Source organism: Cyprinus carpio, chromosome B5 (genome assembly GCF_018340385.1).
Source record: "Cyprinus carpio isolate SPL01 chromosome B5, ASM1834038v1, whole genome shotgun sequence".
NCBI classification, from domain to species: domain Eukaryota; kingdom Metazoa; phylum Chordata; class Actinopteri; order Cypriniformes; family Cyprinidae; genus Cyprinus; species Cyprinus carpio.
The window spans coordinates 27,757,355-27,774,991 of NC_056601.1; the positions used below are offsets into that span (position 1 = coordinate 27,757,355).

Sequence of the window (17,637 nt, forward strand, 5' to 3'; positions counted from 1 at the left end):
AGAATGTTCTAGAGTACGAGGGAGAGTTGCAGTGATGATGTTGGAGATGATTCAGATTTAACAAGAAGAGACACATGTATAAAGTAGAGGGGAGCTAAATTCATAATGTTGCTGGAAGAAACTAGATTGAATAGAAAAGATCAGAGCCCAAACTGAGGAAAGGCCTCCGAGATGAATAATTATGGGACTGGGGAACTGTCATTTACATATTCCTTTGTGTCAGACTTATTTCTAACTTGTGTTTCTTAGGAATCATTCTCCTGCTATTCCAAGGATCCCCTGTGTGTCTCCTGAAACAGTAAATGAGTGCAAACAAGAACCATAGCACTCAAATTACAATTTTTTTTTAAATGAGTGCATGGTAGTTTCATAGGTCTCATTTTACAAGTGTCTTTGACTCCTATACTTACATTTTAAAATGTCAAAAGTTTGGGGTCACTAAGTTTTTTTATATACTTTTATTCAGCAAGGACACATTAAATTGATCAAATGTGACAGTAAAGAGATTTATAATGTTACAACAGATATTTATTTCAAATAAATGTTGTTCTTTGAACTTTCTATTCATGAAAGAATCCTGAAAAATGCATCACGGTTTCCACAAAAATTATGAAGCAGCACAACTGTTTTCAAAACTAAAAATAGGAAGAAATGTTTTTTGAACAGCAAATCATCATATTAGAATGATTTCTAAAAGATCATGTGACAATGAAGACTGGAGCAGCAATGCAGAAAATTCAGCTTTAATCACAGGAATAAATTGCATTTTAAAATGTATTACAGTAGAAAACGTTTATTTTAAATTGTAATGTCTCACAATATTACTGTATTTACTGTCTGTTTGATCAAATAAATGCGGCCTTTGTTAGCAGAAGCCACACCTTTCAAAAACTATTACAAACCTTACTAAGCCCAAACTTTTGAACGGTAGTGTATATTATCTAATTTTTATTATTGTTTTTTATTTGTATCATTTTTACACATCTACACATGTACAGCAGCACACCCCACTTCCTTTGCCCAAGGAGTATGATGAGGATTCACTGATCCCCAGCAGTCCAGCCACAGAGACGTCAGACAATGTCAGTCCAGTAGCAAGCCCCATCCACACCGGGTTAGTTTCTTACCTCTGCCTAAAAAACATTGTGCACATTTTTAAGGAATCGAATACTTGAAATTGAAATATCATGAGTTAATTTATTATCTTTGTCCTTATGGTTCTGCAGGTTCCTGGTGAGCTTCATGGTAGATGCTCGTGGCGGCTCAATGAGAGGCAGCAGACATAACGGCCTGCGTGTCATCATTCCTCCTCGTACCTGTGCCGCTCCAACACGCATCACCTGTCGCCTGGTGAAGCCGCAGAAACTTGCCACACCACCTCCTCTGGTGGAGGGTGAAGGTCTCGCCAGCCGTATCATCTCTCTTGGTCCAGCTGGCATGCAGTTCTTAGGGTAAGGAAACCAGTTTTGCTAATAAAACAAGATCAATTAAATTGAGACTGCAAACTAACACAACTCCCATTGCTCCTGAAGGCCTGTGATTGTAGAGATTCCCCATTTCGCTGCACTTGGTCGGGGAGATCGTGAACTAGTAGTCTTGCGGAGTGAAAATGGATCAGTCTGGAAGGAGCATCGTAATCGTTATGGTGACGAGGTCCTAGAGACCATCCTCAATGGCATGGATGAAGGTGTGTACTCATTCTTGCTGTAATTTGAAGTGATATAAATTTGGTTATACTGTATTGACAGTTTTCCATGTATACAGTTACATTTGTTGTTAAGTATCTCTATAAGCTATAGTTAACCCAAAAATGTACTCACCCTCAGGCCATCCAAAATGTACATGAGTTTGTTTCTTCATGAAAACAGATTTGGAGAAATTTTGTCTTCTTTCCATGAAGAAGCAAACTATATATTGGATGGCCTGAGAGTAGGAGTACATTTACAGCTAATTAATTTTTTTTGTCAACTATTCCTTTACAGGCTTTATAAAGAATGCATAAATGTGACCCTGGACCACAAAACCAGTCTTAAGTCGCACGGGTATATTTGAAGCAATAGCCAAAAATACATTGTATGGGTCAAAATTATGAATTTTTCTTTTATGGCAAAAATCATTAGGATATTAAGTAAAGATTCTGTTCCATGAAGATATGTTGTAAATTTCCGACCGTAAATATATCAAAACTAAATTTTTGATTAGTAATATGAATTGCTAAGGAATTCATTTGGGCAGCTTTAAAGGTAATTTTATCAATATTTAGATTTTTTTGCACCCTCATATTCCAGATTTTCCGATAGTTGTATCTCGGCCAAATATTGTCCTGTCCAATAAGCTTATTTATTCAGCTTTCAGATGATGTATAAATCTCAATTTAGAAAAATTTCCCTCTTATGACTGGTCTTGTAGTCCAAGGTCACAAATGTACAGTGTTTCAGTGAACTGTGATAATTTTGTCTTATATTGTATTTTAATTTATTTCAATATTGTATTAACTGCACACTAAAGACCTTGAGAGTCAGGAGGAACTTGGGAAGAAAAGAATCAGGCGCATCATCTCGACCGACTTCCCGCTATACTTTGCTGTGGTGTCCCGTATCCAGCAGGAGAACGATCTGATTGGCCCAGAAGGGGGTTATCTCAACAGTAAGCTGGTGCCCATGGTCCAGGCCAGTTTTCCTGAGACAGCCGTCACCAAGCGTGTCCGTCTCGGACTGCAGGTGAGATGGGAGGATAATGAGGAGGAAGATGTGATGGAAAATGGAGGAAGCTTATCTCCTGCATACTATCATAATGTATCTGACAGCTTTTAGCTTTTGTTGTTGTTGTTTTCCTGTCTGGTCATGAGACATCAAACGTGACAAAACATTTCATCTTTCATCTCTCAAAATGAATTATGGGCTTAACCTTGTTTCTTTGGAATGTGAATGAATGTAATTTTGTAAGTTGTTTAGATCTCTATGATTGAGTTTGATGATGGTAAAAATGAATGATGAAATATGGTATAGTATGTGATGGTATGCTTTGTCTACTTTCTGCTTAAATTAAACATAGGTTATTTCTACAGATGAACATATACAGACACATTTACAGTGCAGTAAAAAGTAGTGCATAAAAACAGCAAAAGTTGAGAATGGATGAAAGTTTTGCAGGTTTTGATTGAGGGAATTGTAAGTTGATGAGGATAAAAGACATGGAAGTTGAAGCTCATTGAATTGTGAGAGTTTTAATTGAATGATGAGCATTTTCTGTACTATTACAAATATCTGAAGCACCTTATAAAAGCAAACTTTCATAAGATAAATTGTCTTACTGAATTATACTGTACTACCTTTTGAAAATTTTATTCGTTTTTTAAAAACTTTATTAGCTACAGTACACAAATTTTTTTTTTACATTTTAAATGCAGTTTTATATTTTAAATTTCAAAACCTAGAACTTAGAATGAAATAGTTGTGCAAGACTCATGCATATGTTTATTTCTGTTTTCTTTGCCCTGCAAGTGTAACAACCAGCTCATACCAAAGCTGATTTTTTTTCTTGTTTTTAACCCATCATTTGTTTATTCATCTGTGTCATTTGCTACATTATTATTATTCTTTTATGCTTCATTTTTGTTGTTTCTTCTTTTTGAGAATTGACCTAATACAGTAATTGAAAACTCTAAATGTATTGACAAACTTGATCAGTTCCCCTTGTGCTGAATTCTAAGCAGTTCATTTATAATTTTTTGTGTTGTTTAAAACACTGGATGTCAGGAAGTCAGTTATTTTGAGGTGGCATAAAATAAAATTGACCATAATAGTTCATATATTTTGCGGCAATAACATACAGAAGTATTTTTCCGTTTTCTTTGAGATGTTTCTCATATTCTTGGAAGATTTCTCAGGTCGGTTCAATGACATTGACTGGCACTGACCACTGATTCTTAACAGAACTTAAAATGTTGGACCATCATACACTATATACCAAACTCTGGGAGAAAGACTTTCTGTCTAATCTTGCTCAATACCTCCTCTCTTGATCCAACAGTGTTCAATAAATATGTGCTTAAAGGAATAGTTCACCCCAAAATGAAAATTTGCTGTTAATTTACTCACCTTCAGGCCATTCAAGATGTAGATGACTTTTTGTCTTGAGTCGAACAGAAAAAAAGATTTTTGCCATGGTGATTTGTGATTCAATAAATGCAAGCCTGCAGCTACCCATATTTGAGAATAAAAAAGCATATCAGAGAACACAAAATTAATATCTGTGACTTCGGACAATATATTGAGGTCTTATTAAGCGAAACGATTGATCTTTGTAAGAAACTGAACATTATTTACAACATTAATACCTGTAATCCATAGCCACAGGCAAATGAGGAAATTTGGTTCTTTTCAGCGAACACTCACTTTACATAAACAAAGAGAAACTATAAAAACTTTAATTTGGCACCTTCATTGAAGTGCTTGGTTGATGCATATCAGATGCTTACTGGTCTTCGGTCTGAGTTGAACTGTTTTCTCAGTTCAGTAACTGTTGGAGGAAGTGATGCGCTAAATGAGTTAATTCACCTTATGATCAGATTCGCCAGTATTTCAGCTCATTTCGAGTCGGAGTGACTTTGAGGCGTCCAAAAGTGAGTTTTATTGAGTAACACAGATCTGTGCTGCTCAAGCCGCAAACAGTTTCAGACTGTTCAGGGCGTGTGCCTGAGGCACCGGATTACATGTTCAGTTTCTTGCACAGATTGATCATTTCGGTTCATAAGACCTCAATATATCATCAGGAGCCATGGGTATTAATTTTGTGTTGCCTGTATATGCTTTTATTGACAGCAGCCACTAAATTACATTTTATGAATCCCCGAGGACCACAGTTTCATCCAAAAATATTCTTTACTGTTCCACTGAAGAAAAAAGTCACCTATAATATATTGGATGGCCTGAGGGTGAGCATAAATAAATAACACAGTTATTATAATGAACTGCACACTTAAAGATCTTCAAAAGCTTTACAACAATACAGGGTCAACTTGTTGTGTCTGTGTCTTGTACTGCAAGAGAATTAATTTTGCACCAGCTTTGGTTCAATAATGTTTGTAACTCTTTTTCCAGTTAATAAATGAGACTGATTGACAAGCTAAATTTGGTGTCTTGAATTGCATTGTGCAATAATTGCAATAATAAGAAAACAGAAATATATTGAGATATTTTCTGTCTCTTCTTTTCCCTGATTTCTCTCATGAAAATATGTTTGGTAAACATTTCCGAACTGAATCTCCCTCTCATGCATTCATATGTAAATATACCATTGCTTACACTACCATTGACTTTCATTCCATGTTCTTCTCTTTCAACTTTGCTTTTCCCCACCCCTGTCTTTTACTTTGTGCTCTACCACTCTGTTATGGTCTCTTCTCCCCCTCCATCCTCGGCACTCAGGCACAGCCAGTCCCTGATGAGCTGGTGGCCAAGCTTCTAGGGAACCAAGCCACATTCAGCCCTGTCGTGACAGTAGAGCCTCGTCGGCGCAAGTTTCACCGTCCCATCGGCCTGAGGATTCCACTGCCTCCCTCCTGGAAGGAAAGTCCACGGGACGCTGGCGAGGGCGACACCACCAGCCTCCGCCTGCTCTGCAGTGTCATCGGTAAAAATTAGCCAGACAAGTACTAAAATTACTACTAAAATACAAATAAATCTAAATATTAAAAAACAAGAACGAATAAAAATGACAAAAATACTAAAACTTAAAACCTTATTTGACATTAATAAATACTATAATGTATATATAGTACTATTATGTTATATAAATAGTAATAATGTTGCAAATCAAATACAATTTTCCTTCTCAATAATCTTATTTTAAGGATATTTAAATATTTTTAATGGTGAACATGACAAAAATACTGATTGGGAAAATGAGTTGTTATCATTTTGTATGTTTTTTTTTTTCATTTGTTTGTTTGTTTGTTTGTTTTTTAAAGAAGTAATAATAACAAATGCATATATAGGAAATTGATTAATTGCTTTAATGTTAATATACTTCTTATACCAGTATAATGTGCACATACAACTAAGGAAGCTGTTCATGAACTACTAAATAATGAGGCTGTGGTGCTTTAAAATATCTGTTTTTCGAGATGAAGAAAAAACAGAGACTTCTTTAGAAAATGTTGAGAAAATTATCATGTCAAATTATTTTTGCTATTCCATTTATTTGCCACTAGGGGCACAGAAATTACACTGCTCAACAAATGTGCAAGAGTGATCAATGTAAGCAGGGTTCTAAGGTTAAAAAAATATTACATTATCATCAGTTTAAAAACAAAAGTACACAAACAAAGTGATCAAATACAGCACCTGAGCAAGGCTCTTTTTTAAACACCTTTAAAATAAAGACTTGTCTATAGCATATTTACTTTCTCTACATTTCATAGGCGGCACAGCTCCAGCCCAGTGGGAAGATATAACTGGCACCACCAAACTTATTTATGCCAATGGCTGCGCCAGTTTCACCACCAATGTCTCTGCCCGGTAAGTATCATAACCTGTACATCATGTGTTAGTTTATTTCAGAAGTTCTCAGTGTGTGTCATCTTCACAGCACTATGTTATTATTCAACCTTGGTCATATTTAAAATGTGACTCAGATCTGTTTTGCTCTCCCACAGTTTCTGGCTGGCAGACTGTCCTCGGACTGCAGAGGCCGTGTCCTTTGCCAACCTCCTGTACCGTGAGCTGTCAGCCGTGCCATACATGGCCAAGTTTGTAGTTTTTGCAAAGATGAATGAAGCACGAGAGGGTCGACTCCGCTGTTATTGCATGACTGATGACAAAATGGACAAAACCCTGGAGCAACACGAGAACTTCACTGAAGTGGCTCGCAGTAGAGACATCGAGGTCATATGATATAGTGTGTCACAGACTTCATATAGACAATACATAATAATGCATCTATTGTTTCTTTTTCCGTGTGTTTACAGCAACTGGTGTTATTTCTACAATAAAGTATCTTTTACATTTACAGCATCTGAAAGAACAGGGAAAGAAATATTATTAAAGTCAGTATGAAATAAAAATGGACCCTGTTAACTTTAACTCACATTCTTGGTCTTTCTGTACATGATTCATTTACTACAACTAAAGTACTAACAATAATAATTTATCATATAAACATAATAACTCACAAAATTTTGATATAGAAGCAATTTCCTCTCAGAAATTTTGAATTCCTCTCAGAAAAATAACTCCATAATCCTACGCAAACTTGCACCTTATGGAATAAAACATGTTTTTCATAGTCCAAAGCTAACAGTTTTTTTTTATTATTTTTTTTTTTAGCTCTTTGAATATTCTTAAATATAAACATTACAGAACATTACAAAAGCAAATGTGTTGTTAATGATGTATCACGCTGACTTTGCTAGATATTATCAAATGTTTAATTTAAGCTGCATCTGCTGGTTGCCGTATGTTCTGTAGGTCATGGAGGGAATGCCGCTGTATTTGGAGTGTTCAGGAAACTTGGTTCCCATAAGGAAGGCAGCACAGCAGCCCCGCAGTTTCAGCTTCCAAGCCTTCAGAGACAACAGACTGCCTGTGTCTGTCAAGGTAAAGTCATCACAGCCAGTTACAGTACATGTTTCCCTTATTTCCTCTAAAATATGTTCTTTCACCCATGGTGAACTAGAACCTAGATGAGTTTATTTCTTTGTTAGATTTTACATCACTTGCTCACCATTGGATCCTCTGCGGTGAATGGGTGCCGTCAGAATGAGAGTCCAAACAGCCGATAAAAACATTACAATAATCCACAAGTAATCCACATGACTCCAGTCCATATTTTAACTTCTTGTAAAAAGATGAAAAGCTGCGTGTTTGTAAGAAACAAATCCATCAAGATGTTTTAACTTTAAACCATTGATTACAGCTAAAATATGAGTCCATAATCTATAATAACACTTCCTCCAGTGAAAAAGTCTATCTCCTGTTGTCCTTTCACATCAGAAAGACTCATATTTTAGCTGGAAAGAATGGTTTAAAGTTAAAAAATGTCTTAATGGATTTGTTTCTTACAAACACACAGCTTTTCACCTCACAAGATACTAATGAATTGGAGTCATGTGGATTTCTTGTAGGTTATTGAAATAACTTTCATTCTGATGGCACCCATTCACTGCAGAAGATCCACAAAAGAAATGGGACATTCTGCAAAATGTCTTTTTTGTGTTCTTTTGGAGAGAATATATATCTCATGCCCATGAACAAAAAATCAAACAAAATATCATGACTATACTTCCGGAAAGAAGGCGCTATATGATGAATAGTTTTCTTTAATATTTCTGAACAAATAGTTGTCTTGGTATATGTTTGTATATATTTTGGTATATCCATCTCTTTCTCCTTTCCCCAGGTGAGGGACAGCAGTAAAGATCCTTCTGGTTTCTTGTCTTTCTTGCGCAAATCAACCAAATATGAAGATAATCAACATGTGTTGTGCAACCTCAACGTTACCATGCCGCCATGCATTAAGGTAACATAGCAAATGTCGATAATCACTGTTCTCACGTTTACATTTCATACACAAACAGATGCTTACATATATAGTTAAATCTACAGCTGTGCTCTAACAGTGTTTATTTCTTTATAACAGATTATAGGAAGTGATGAACGAAGGAGAACTCTGACTCCTTTAGCTCTGAGGGAAAAATACAGTGCTCTAAATGAACCAGCCATGGGTAAGATTGCTCCCACACTGACATCTCCTGCATGTTAAGCCCCCAAATCTCATACAACCTTTGCCTGACCCTGCTTTAAATAAGATGTGAGCTGCAGCATCAGATTGCTGAACTCTTGAGCCAATGATGGTCTGGTTTCTGCAGCATCACTGAGCGCCATGGAAAGGATGGAGTTAAAGATGGCTTTAATAGCTGAACAGCTAGGCCTGAGCTGGGCTGGTGAGTGTGTGGTTTTGAATGCACTTCTTTTGCTTAACAAGCATAATGCTTAACTGGTCATGTCTTGTCAATGCATATCTGAATGTTATTTCTCTGTTACTGTATATATAGAATACAAAATGTTTTGACAAGTCATTTACTTTAAGGTCCAAATTTACCAAAGCTCAAGAACATTTTACATTGTCTAGCTTGTGCAGATGAGATTAAATACTGACTAAGATTGGCTTAATTTTTTTGGCTTTACAAAAAGAACATTTTGCACAAGCTAAACTTTTTTTCATGCTAGGGACTTCATATGGGGGCCCATTCATGCAACGTAATAATCAAGTGATGAATTAATGGACAAATCAATGACCAACTGATTAAATTAGTAAATCTATTGGAAAGTTATTGCAGATAAAGAGTAGTTACATAAATTACCATTTAAAGAAGATTTAACATTCGGTTTCTAAATGAACTGAATTAACTAAATATATTCTTTGTACAAAATGTGGCAATGATGAGAGAATTTGAAGGAGGCATGTCAAATCATGTCATATACTTCTATATCATAAATGCAAATATATGCAAATTTTTCTTATTTCACTGCAATTTCATTGCCTGCAGTTGTTGTCAATAAACACGCTCCTGTCTACACTTAATTTACATATGCAAATTTGAACATATTTTAAACTTGCATATTCTTCAAGAAAAGTGGAGCATAAATACAGCACTAAAGCATGAATCTATGATTAAAAAAGAAAATAAATGTGCAGTGCTTTCAAAATGTTCGCTTTGTCCACTTTAACTTATTTTGACACTGATTACTGATTCATAGTTTGATTGTTGAATTGTTTCTTTTTTTACATATTCATTAATGCCGGGGCATAATGTATCATATCTAATTCCTTTGCAGAGTTGGGACGTGAACTGCAGTTTAATGTAGATGAAATAAATAAGATCCGTGTGGAGAATCCCAACTCCCTTTTAGAGCAGAGCTCAACGCTGCTCAACCTGTGGACTACTCGAGAGGGGAAGAGAGCCAACAGTGAGTGCCATAGTGTCCATTCACAATGATCCTAAGAATACCTAAATTATTTTTGAGCAAATGGAACCTTATTCATCTGTCTCATGTGACGTAACTATATGAACATGCTGCCATATTTGTTGCTATAAGTATAAGCATGCTTTTAATGTGCAGTGCTGTGGGATTCAACAAAGGTAGCATAGCTAAAGTTTTGTTTCTGTATATAAAACTTTAGAAAGTGAGTGCCCAGATTGCGGGTATGCAAATTAACAGTCTTGCTGCGCTTCAGGCCCCTTCCTCTTATCATGCAGTCTCCTCTCTCTAACCACCCCTCTACCTTCCCATCTTACCAACGTTTTCCATGCCCCCATATCTGAAACCTTTTCAAATCAGAGGTAGAAATAACTGTTGTTGAATTAAGAGGGTTTCATGCCACCTTATGGCTGCACCCCACTTCATGGCTCGAAAGAACAGTCAAGGATCCAATAGCAAGTGACAGTAGTATTTATTAACACCAAAGAACAGAGGTAGTGTAGGTCACAGCTAGCAGGAAACCAGAACACGATCCTCCGAACAAGGCAGAAATCCAAGCAGACAGCTAGCAGGAAACCAGAACACGATCCTCCGAACAAGGCAGAAATCCAAACGGACACCAGGAACTGGAGCAAGGGGAAAAGACGCGCCAGTGCCTACCTGGGAACCTCATCAACCATCTGACAAAGACAAGACGGAGTGACAAACAATATATAGGACTTACTCATTCAAAACAGCTGGCGCGGATCAGCTCATCAGCGGAACACGAGCCGCGCTGATGAGCCGCACCCATTCAACCCACATGTACCCACATAGCAAGGGCGAGTCAATGAACCATTTAGATAAGGATATGGCTGCACCCCACTTGTTGACTCCATTTAGATAAGGATGTCATGATGATTGATTGTTTTTGCTGAAATATCAGTAATTAGGTTTGCCCCATTTGGACAGTAATTGTTTCTGTAATAAAACTCATGGATTCGGATGGCGATTTATACACAGCAGAAGAACGAGGTCTGCGATCCAAAGAACATGGGAACTTGCTGCTCACATGGTCAATTGCATTATTGTCCACTGTAAATAAAATGTTGTGGAAGAAAAATACCTGCATTCTAGATTCGGATGGCAATAAAATCACAAACTAAGAGGAGTGTGCTCTAGCTAGAACAAAAATTCCTCAGTTATAATGAATGCCACTGCACACAAAGTAAGCCATAAAAAATATGGCAATCATATAAGAGGAAGGACTTGCATCAGGTGTGGACTTCTTGCCTGGGACTGGAGCATTGGAGCACTGTTTCTGGAACCTCCCCAACAGTGCACCTTTTGTAATTTTCCTTAATCAGACTCACAGATTAATGTCATCAGCTCATTAGTAGACACTCCAAGGCCTGAAATGGGTGTGTCAGACAAATGAGACATTCAAAATGTGCAGTGTTGAAGGGCTCCAAAAACAACTTTGGGAACCATTCAATGTAAACAGGCTGCTATTGCTTGTGGTGTAGAACTATTGCAATTCTAATTGAGATTAAATGAAATGCACAGCTGACTCTAAAGTGACGTGACATACATACTGTACAGCCAAGTATGGTGACCCATACTCAGAATTCGTGCTCTGCATTTAACCCATCCAAAGTGCACACACACAGCAGTGAACACACACACACCGTGAACACACACCCGGAGCAGTGGGAAGCCATTTATGCTGTGGCACCCAGGTAGCAATTGGGGGTTCGGTGCTTTGCTCAAGGGCACCTCAGTCGTGGTATTGCTGGCCCAAGACACGACCACAGAAAATTAAGCCAATTAGGCCACGACTTCCCACATAGCATATTCCTACCATGGCATATTCCTTCCCAGTCCAAGCAGGATAAGCCATCTGAAGAGGATGCCAATATGTTTGTTCAAGACACAATGAGGTTTCTCTTCTTCACAGCCAAGGCTGTCTATCGCCAAGCTGTTGAGCACCTAGAGGTTGAATGTCCAGCAAACATGTGATTCCTACTTTTCTATGTTGCAGAACTCCAGGCTGACCTGGTCAAAACCTTTGATTAAGGGACTAGTGGAAGGAAATATGCACAACAGTGGATCTTGTCAGTGGCAGCTCAAGGGCATCTGTGACTGAACATCTCTAAGACCATTGATAAGAGCCCCCTGTTGTTCCTAGACACCTCACTATCCCCAGATGGGCTTTTTAGTTCAGCTGTGGCAGCTATGCAGGCCCACTGTAAATCTAAGAAGAAAAAAGGATTAGGCTTTCAGTTGTCACCTGCTCTGTAGCAGGTGTTAGCTGTCTATTATTTTGCCCCAGTTCCCTAAAGGTCAAAGTATAATTTGCCATATTTGAGGGTCCACGTATAGTGCCTGTGATGCAAATTTCGTCACCAGAATAGTATGTGTGTGCTGTACGCACACCATCCAATTCTTGTAACATGGACACATGTGCATTGACTTGGTTTTGCACTAATCAGTTGATCCACAAGGTGGCAACACTGGCCCGGGCTTCAGTTTCACAGTAGAAAAGAAACTAAAGAGACAGCACAACTAAATAGCGGAGACTGCAACAATAACAGATGCCTACATTGACAAGTGCTTGTGTGAGAGGGTTATTAGGGGGTTGCAATTTTATTTTAAAATAGTACAAAGACATTTTGATAGGTCATAACTTCTGGAGTAAAATAGAGCAGACGCTGGACAAAGATGAAGCTTTCAAAAGCACATATGTGGACCACCTACATTTGTGTACTTTAAAAGGCTATGTGTACAACTGTGCATGTACGTTAGCATATGTGTAAAAAACATATACTTGGGCCTGTGTACAATGCATTGCGGTACTCTTGTAAATGCGCATTGAAGACTGACACAGAAGAGAAATTGTTGAATGAAGTCATTACTTTTATTTTCAATGTGCACAAAAAGTATTCTCATAGCTTCATAAAATTACATTTGAACCACTGATGTCACTATTTTAATGATGTCCCTACTACCTTTCTGGGCACTGAAAGTGGTAGTTGCATTGCTGTCTATGGAGGGTTAGAAAGCTCCCAGATTTCATTGAAAATATATTTATTTGTGTTCTGAAGATGAACAAAGGTCTTGTGGGTTTGGAACAACATGAGGGTGAGTAATTAATGACAGAGTTTCCATTTTTGGGTCAACTTTTTCCTTTAAAGCTTCAAATGCCTACCTTATCACTAGGCACCTACCAGGTGAATCCAGTCAACAGTCTGCCTGTTGCATGGATCTAGTGCCATGGCGCCACAGAGGGCTTGGGTCAGGGGGCCATCTCACCATTCTTCAGCACCACGTTATGGGTGTAGACTGGCCCAATCGGCATTCCCTGCGATGTATTAAGAGGAGTGAAGCCAGCAATAGCTTGCCCTTGCTCCCCATTTCCCAAGTTCTTGGGGTTAATATTAGGCCCTATTCGATTAACCTCACAAGTTTTTGTCAGAATAAAACTTCTCAAAACAAGAACACCGAACACTGCCAAACTGGTGCACATCCTACCTCTGGATGCTTAACTTGGAGGGGTTACATAGTTTGCAAAATGCTGAAACTGTGGAAAAGAGAACTCTCCTGAAAGAGAACATCTGCTTACCTAGTGTAACTCAGTAAAAGTAGAAAAACACAGACAATTAAGAGTGAAAATTGGGCTGCTGATCAACTTTATAGAGGTGTGGGGCACCCCAGTGTTGCTCTGTGAAAATTAGGAAAAGCTCACTGGTCGAATGATAGTCTGCCCAAGACTTCCTCCTATATAGCATTGACTTTATGTATTGATACAGCTTTTGGGATTTTTTTGAATTCTCTGCCATTGCTTTCCATATGATGGTAATAAATATGGTGGCTGTAAAGAAAAGTTCACGTGACTGAGACAGATTTTTGCACAATATCTACTTAATTTGAATATCAAGAGTAAATAAAGATTTGTACACTTAACCCTAATGTCGTTTTAAAATTATTGTTATTTGGATGTCTTTCCTAATAGTGTCTTGAAATCCTTTGGTTTTGTCAGTGGTGTGTCTCTGTCCTCATCCTTTATGTCCAACTACCCTGTCTTCCCCTTCTCCATTTCTCCACCATCTGTGTGTCTCTCACAACTGTAGTGGACAGCCTGTACGTGGCCCTCAAGAGCATTGACCGAGTGGACATTGTGAACATGTTGGAGGGCCAGGGACCACCAACAGGTCAGCAGGGGGGCTGGGAACAAGATGCTTCAAGGTCTAGGCATCATGAGAGAGATCATCTCTCTCCTGGCATCACAAATGGTAAGTGAGAGACACTGCTTTGTGAAACTTTCCTCACTTGTCCCATATAATCCTTTTTTCCAAGAGCTGGCTTTTCCTCTCATCCAGTTTATAATCTGCTGCTGTTTTTTCTGCTCAAACCCTTGTCCCCCTATATTTTGGCCATGAACCTAACATTTCCTCTTCCAATTCTACTGTCACCAGGACCAGAACTGAAGACACCCCTCCAGAACTATGTTATGTTGCTATTCTTTGTAGCCTGTCCAAATGTTTTGACTAATTTTCAGGGAAATTTTTTAAAACTCCTCAAAGATCCTCTGTTTCCATTGAAATTGGGAAATCTTTGAGATTAAGGAGACGTTCTTGTTTCTCTAAATGAACATTAAGCATCAGACAAACCATAAAGGTTGTCACACTACTGACTAACTCTAAGTTATATTTATATTACTGGGTAAAATACAACATAGACATGATACAATCATGTAGGTTTTCTTAAGAGTGGAAAACTCGCTGGCATTGGCAAAGCCTTAACAGTTGTCTTGGATCACATGCACATTGTTACCAAGTACAGTATATAAAGACCCTCACATCCAGAAACACTTCCCAAGTTTTATTACATACAGTAACTATTTGATATTTGCATAGACCATATGTGACCATGGACCACAAAACCAGTCTTATGTGTCAATTTTTCGAAATAGAGATTTATGCATCAACTGAAAGCTGAATAAATAAGCTTTCCATTGATGTATGGTTTATTAAGATCGGACAATATTTGGCCGAGATACAACTATTTGAAAATCTGAAATCTGAGGGTGCAAAAAAATCAAAATACTGAGAAAATTGCCTTTAAAAGGATCATATGATGCTGCTAAAGAGAACATTATTTTGTGTATTTGGTGTAATGAAATGTGTTTATGCGGTTTAAGGTTCAAAAAACACATTATTTTCCACATACTGTACATTATTGTTTCTCCTCTATGCCCCGCCTTCTGAAATGCGTCAATTTTTTACAAGGCTCATCAGTCTGAAATGCGAGGTGTGCTCTGATTGGCCAGCTATCCAGTGCGTAGTGATTAGCGGAATACCTAAAGAGTGTGATGGAAATGTTACGACTCTTAACATATTGTGATGCCCTGTCCGGCCAGAGCGACGAGACATAAAACCCATTATAAATGTGTTATAAACATAATTTCTAGTCGTGTCCTCTTTTGGAAGGCCAAACAAAGTAGTTTCGCTTTCTCAACGAAACAGCATCACACACCGTGGCCTTGAGTGAGCAGAAAAAAGGTGCGGCAAGCGAGCCACGGCCGGCTTGAGTGAGCAGAGGCGGGTGGCTTGAGAATGGCGCGGCCAGCGGGTTTTATGAAGGAGCGTCCGTTGGGCTTGCGGCAACCACATGTGACGACGCAGTGCTGGATTCCGCTTTGTCCACGGTGAAATCCGATCCGACGATCCACAGTACATAGTTAATGTGTTTTATTTAGCAACCAGCACAGATCAGCTCCATCCAGCATGACAAAGTGGATATCGTCCTCTTTTGGAAGGCCAAACAAAGTAGTTTCGCTTTCACAGTGGAACACACAGCGTATATAAGACATGGCGGCGGCAATAACAATACTACAATGAGAATAAAAGGTATGACTTCTTTCTTTGCGTGAACATCTGGGCGGCGTTATGCATATCTTCCCACATAGTGACATAGAGATGTGGGGGCATGTTAGAATGAGCCGTTTTAGGGGGGTGTGGATGAGTCTTAACTTTTATAAAGAATATCTCTTTGGATTGGAGACTTTAGTCTTTGCAACTTTACAGATCTTCTTTATGCACTAAGAGCTTGTAACACTCCAAAGAGAAAGGAAAAAATGTAATTGCATCATATGACTCCTTTAAAGTTGTCCAAATGAATTCTTAGCAATGCATATTACTAATCAAAAATTAAGTTTTGATATATTTATGGTAGGAAATTTACAAAATATCTTCATGGAACATGATCTTTACTTAATATCCTAATGATTTTTGGCATAAAAGAAACATTTATAATTTTGACAATGACAATTCAGACAACTTGACAATTTAACATTTTCAACAGCATGCAACAGACTATATAGCCTGTCAGTTATCATTTCTGTGCATTGGCTACCTGATATGTGATGAAATTTGGTTCCTTTTACCATTAACAAAGGTAACCTAAATAATTCCAGATATCAGTTAATTCAGTAGCATTCTTTGTGTGTTTTTGTGAAATCATTATCATATGCATATATTTTACTCGTACAAAGAGATGCACTTCTTTGCGACTGAAAGCCTTAATATAGAGTAAAACATGTTAGTTCTAGAGATGCTGAGGGGGTAAAGTCCAGTCCAAAATATATGTGAAAATCACCCTGAAGGGGCACTAAAAGGTTCATGACACAACTTCTTATTGTATTATATTTTCCTTGAGGTTCACTTATAATGTATAATGTTTATATCATGCATAATCATATTTTATTAACACATGACCATTCTCCACTTTCTCAGTGTCCTTCTGATTTAAAGATGCTGTTATTGTGCTTCTTGTGCTTCATGACTTCTCTGTAAATCCACATTGACATGATAGGGTAACAATCCTTTGCATAGGAAATACATATCAATACCCCTGCCATATCATGTAGATTACATTATATGGCAGTAAATAATCATAAATAATCAAAATTATGTGAAGCATACACATCTCAAACTGCTACAGATCCAAGACTGAAATAACACTTAGAAAACATATTAAATAACACAACACTGAACAGCAGTCATAGTTCTCAAGATGCACTCTTAACATCTGTTAAACAGCATCTTATGGCATGAGATGTGTTGCAGTGGTCAAAGACGTCAATCAGTAGCATAAGGGAAAAAAATATGAAACAGCGTGAATAGACACGAATCCTGCATGTAGCACTTTTGATAGAAATAGTAGTGCATGTCCTGCCCTTTCCTTAGTACAATAATTCACCCCTACTTGCACGCCAAGTGATGTATATCAAAAAAAAAGTGTTGCTGTGGAGGCAGTCATGCACTTGATCTATTCAGTTGATGTCACAAAGTTGTGAAAGTAGAAAACAAGTTGTTATGCAGCTTTGTTACAGTTAACACTCTAAATTGGAGAAGAAGGAATTTCATGGAAAAATATAATCTTCATGTCATGAACCATTTAATTAATATCAGATCTCAGATTAAAAGGATTTAGTTCTTGTTCAAAAGTATGTTTAGATTTATTATTTGTAATGGTTCCGTTTTAAACAAATCTTCTTGTTGTGACCATCAGCCTTCACCTTTAAATCACAGTGGTCAGCACAAGGACATTGACTGTGATGAAGAGGCTCACAATTATATATGAATAGTGTATAGAGACCTTTACTTCAGTGAGG

At 37.7% G+C, this 17,637-nt stretch overlaps 2 protein-coding genes across 2 annotated transcripts in view; both read left to right on the top strand.

The window, feature by feature from the left end:
* Positions 1-960: 960 nt before the first annotated feature.
* On the top strand, positions 961-7,085 carry LOC109102917 (ankyrin-1-like). Its single transcript, XM_042725134.1, has 7 exons — positions 961-1,114; positions 1,227-1,451; positions 1,533-1,687; positions 2,509-2,720; positions 5,430-5,634; positions 6,425-6,521; positions 6,659-7,085. The coding sequence occupies exons 2-7, from the start codon at positions 1,243-1,245 to the stop codon at positions 6,894-6,896; spliced, it is 1,116 nt and encodes a 371-aa protein (XP_042581068.1). The 5' UTR covers positions 961-1,114; positions 1,227-1,242; the 3' UTR covers positions 6,897-7,085.
* Positions 7,086-8,640: 1,555 nt separating this feature from the next.
* Positions 8,641-17,637, top strand: part of LOC109111025 (ankyrin-1-like) — a 30,594-nt gene continuing 21,597 nt past the window's right edge. Inside the window, exons 1-4 of the mRNA XM_042725131.1 lie at positions 8,641-8,725; positions 8,810-8,944; positions 9,840-9,971; positions 14,093-14,254. Of these exons, the coding sequence (XP_042581065.1) occupies positions 8,884-8,944; positions 9,840-9,971; positions 14,093-14,254 (355 nt within the window). The 5' untranslated portion in view covers positions 8,641-8,725; positions 8,810-8,883. The remainder of the gene's footprint in view (positions 8,726-8,809; positions 8,945-9,839; positions 9,972-14,092; positions 14,255-17,637) is intronic.

Coding starts and splice junctions, on each gene's coding strand:
- LOC109102917 (XM_042725134.1), top strand. CDS start 1,243: ATGGTAGATGCTCGTGGCGGCTCAATGAGAGGCAGCAGACATAACGGC. Junction 1,452..1,532: donor GCTGGCATGCAGTTCTTAGG/GTAAGGAAACCA, acceptor TTGCTCCTGAAG/GCCTGTGATTGTAGAGATTC. Junction 5,635..6,424: donor CCTGCTCTGCAGTGTCATCG/GTAAAAATTAGC, acceptor TACATTTCATAG/GCGGCACAGCTCCAGCCCAG.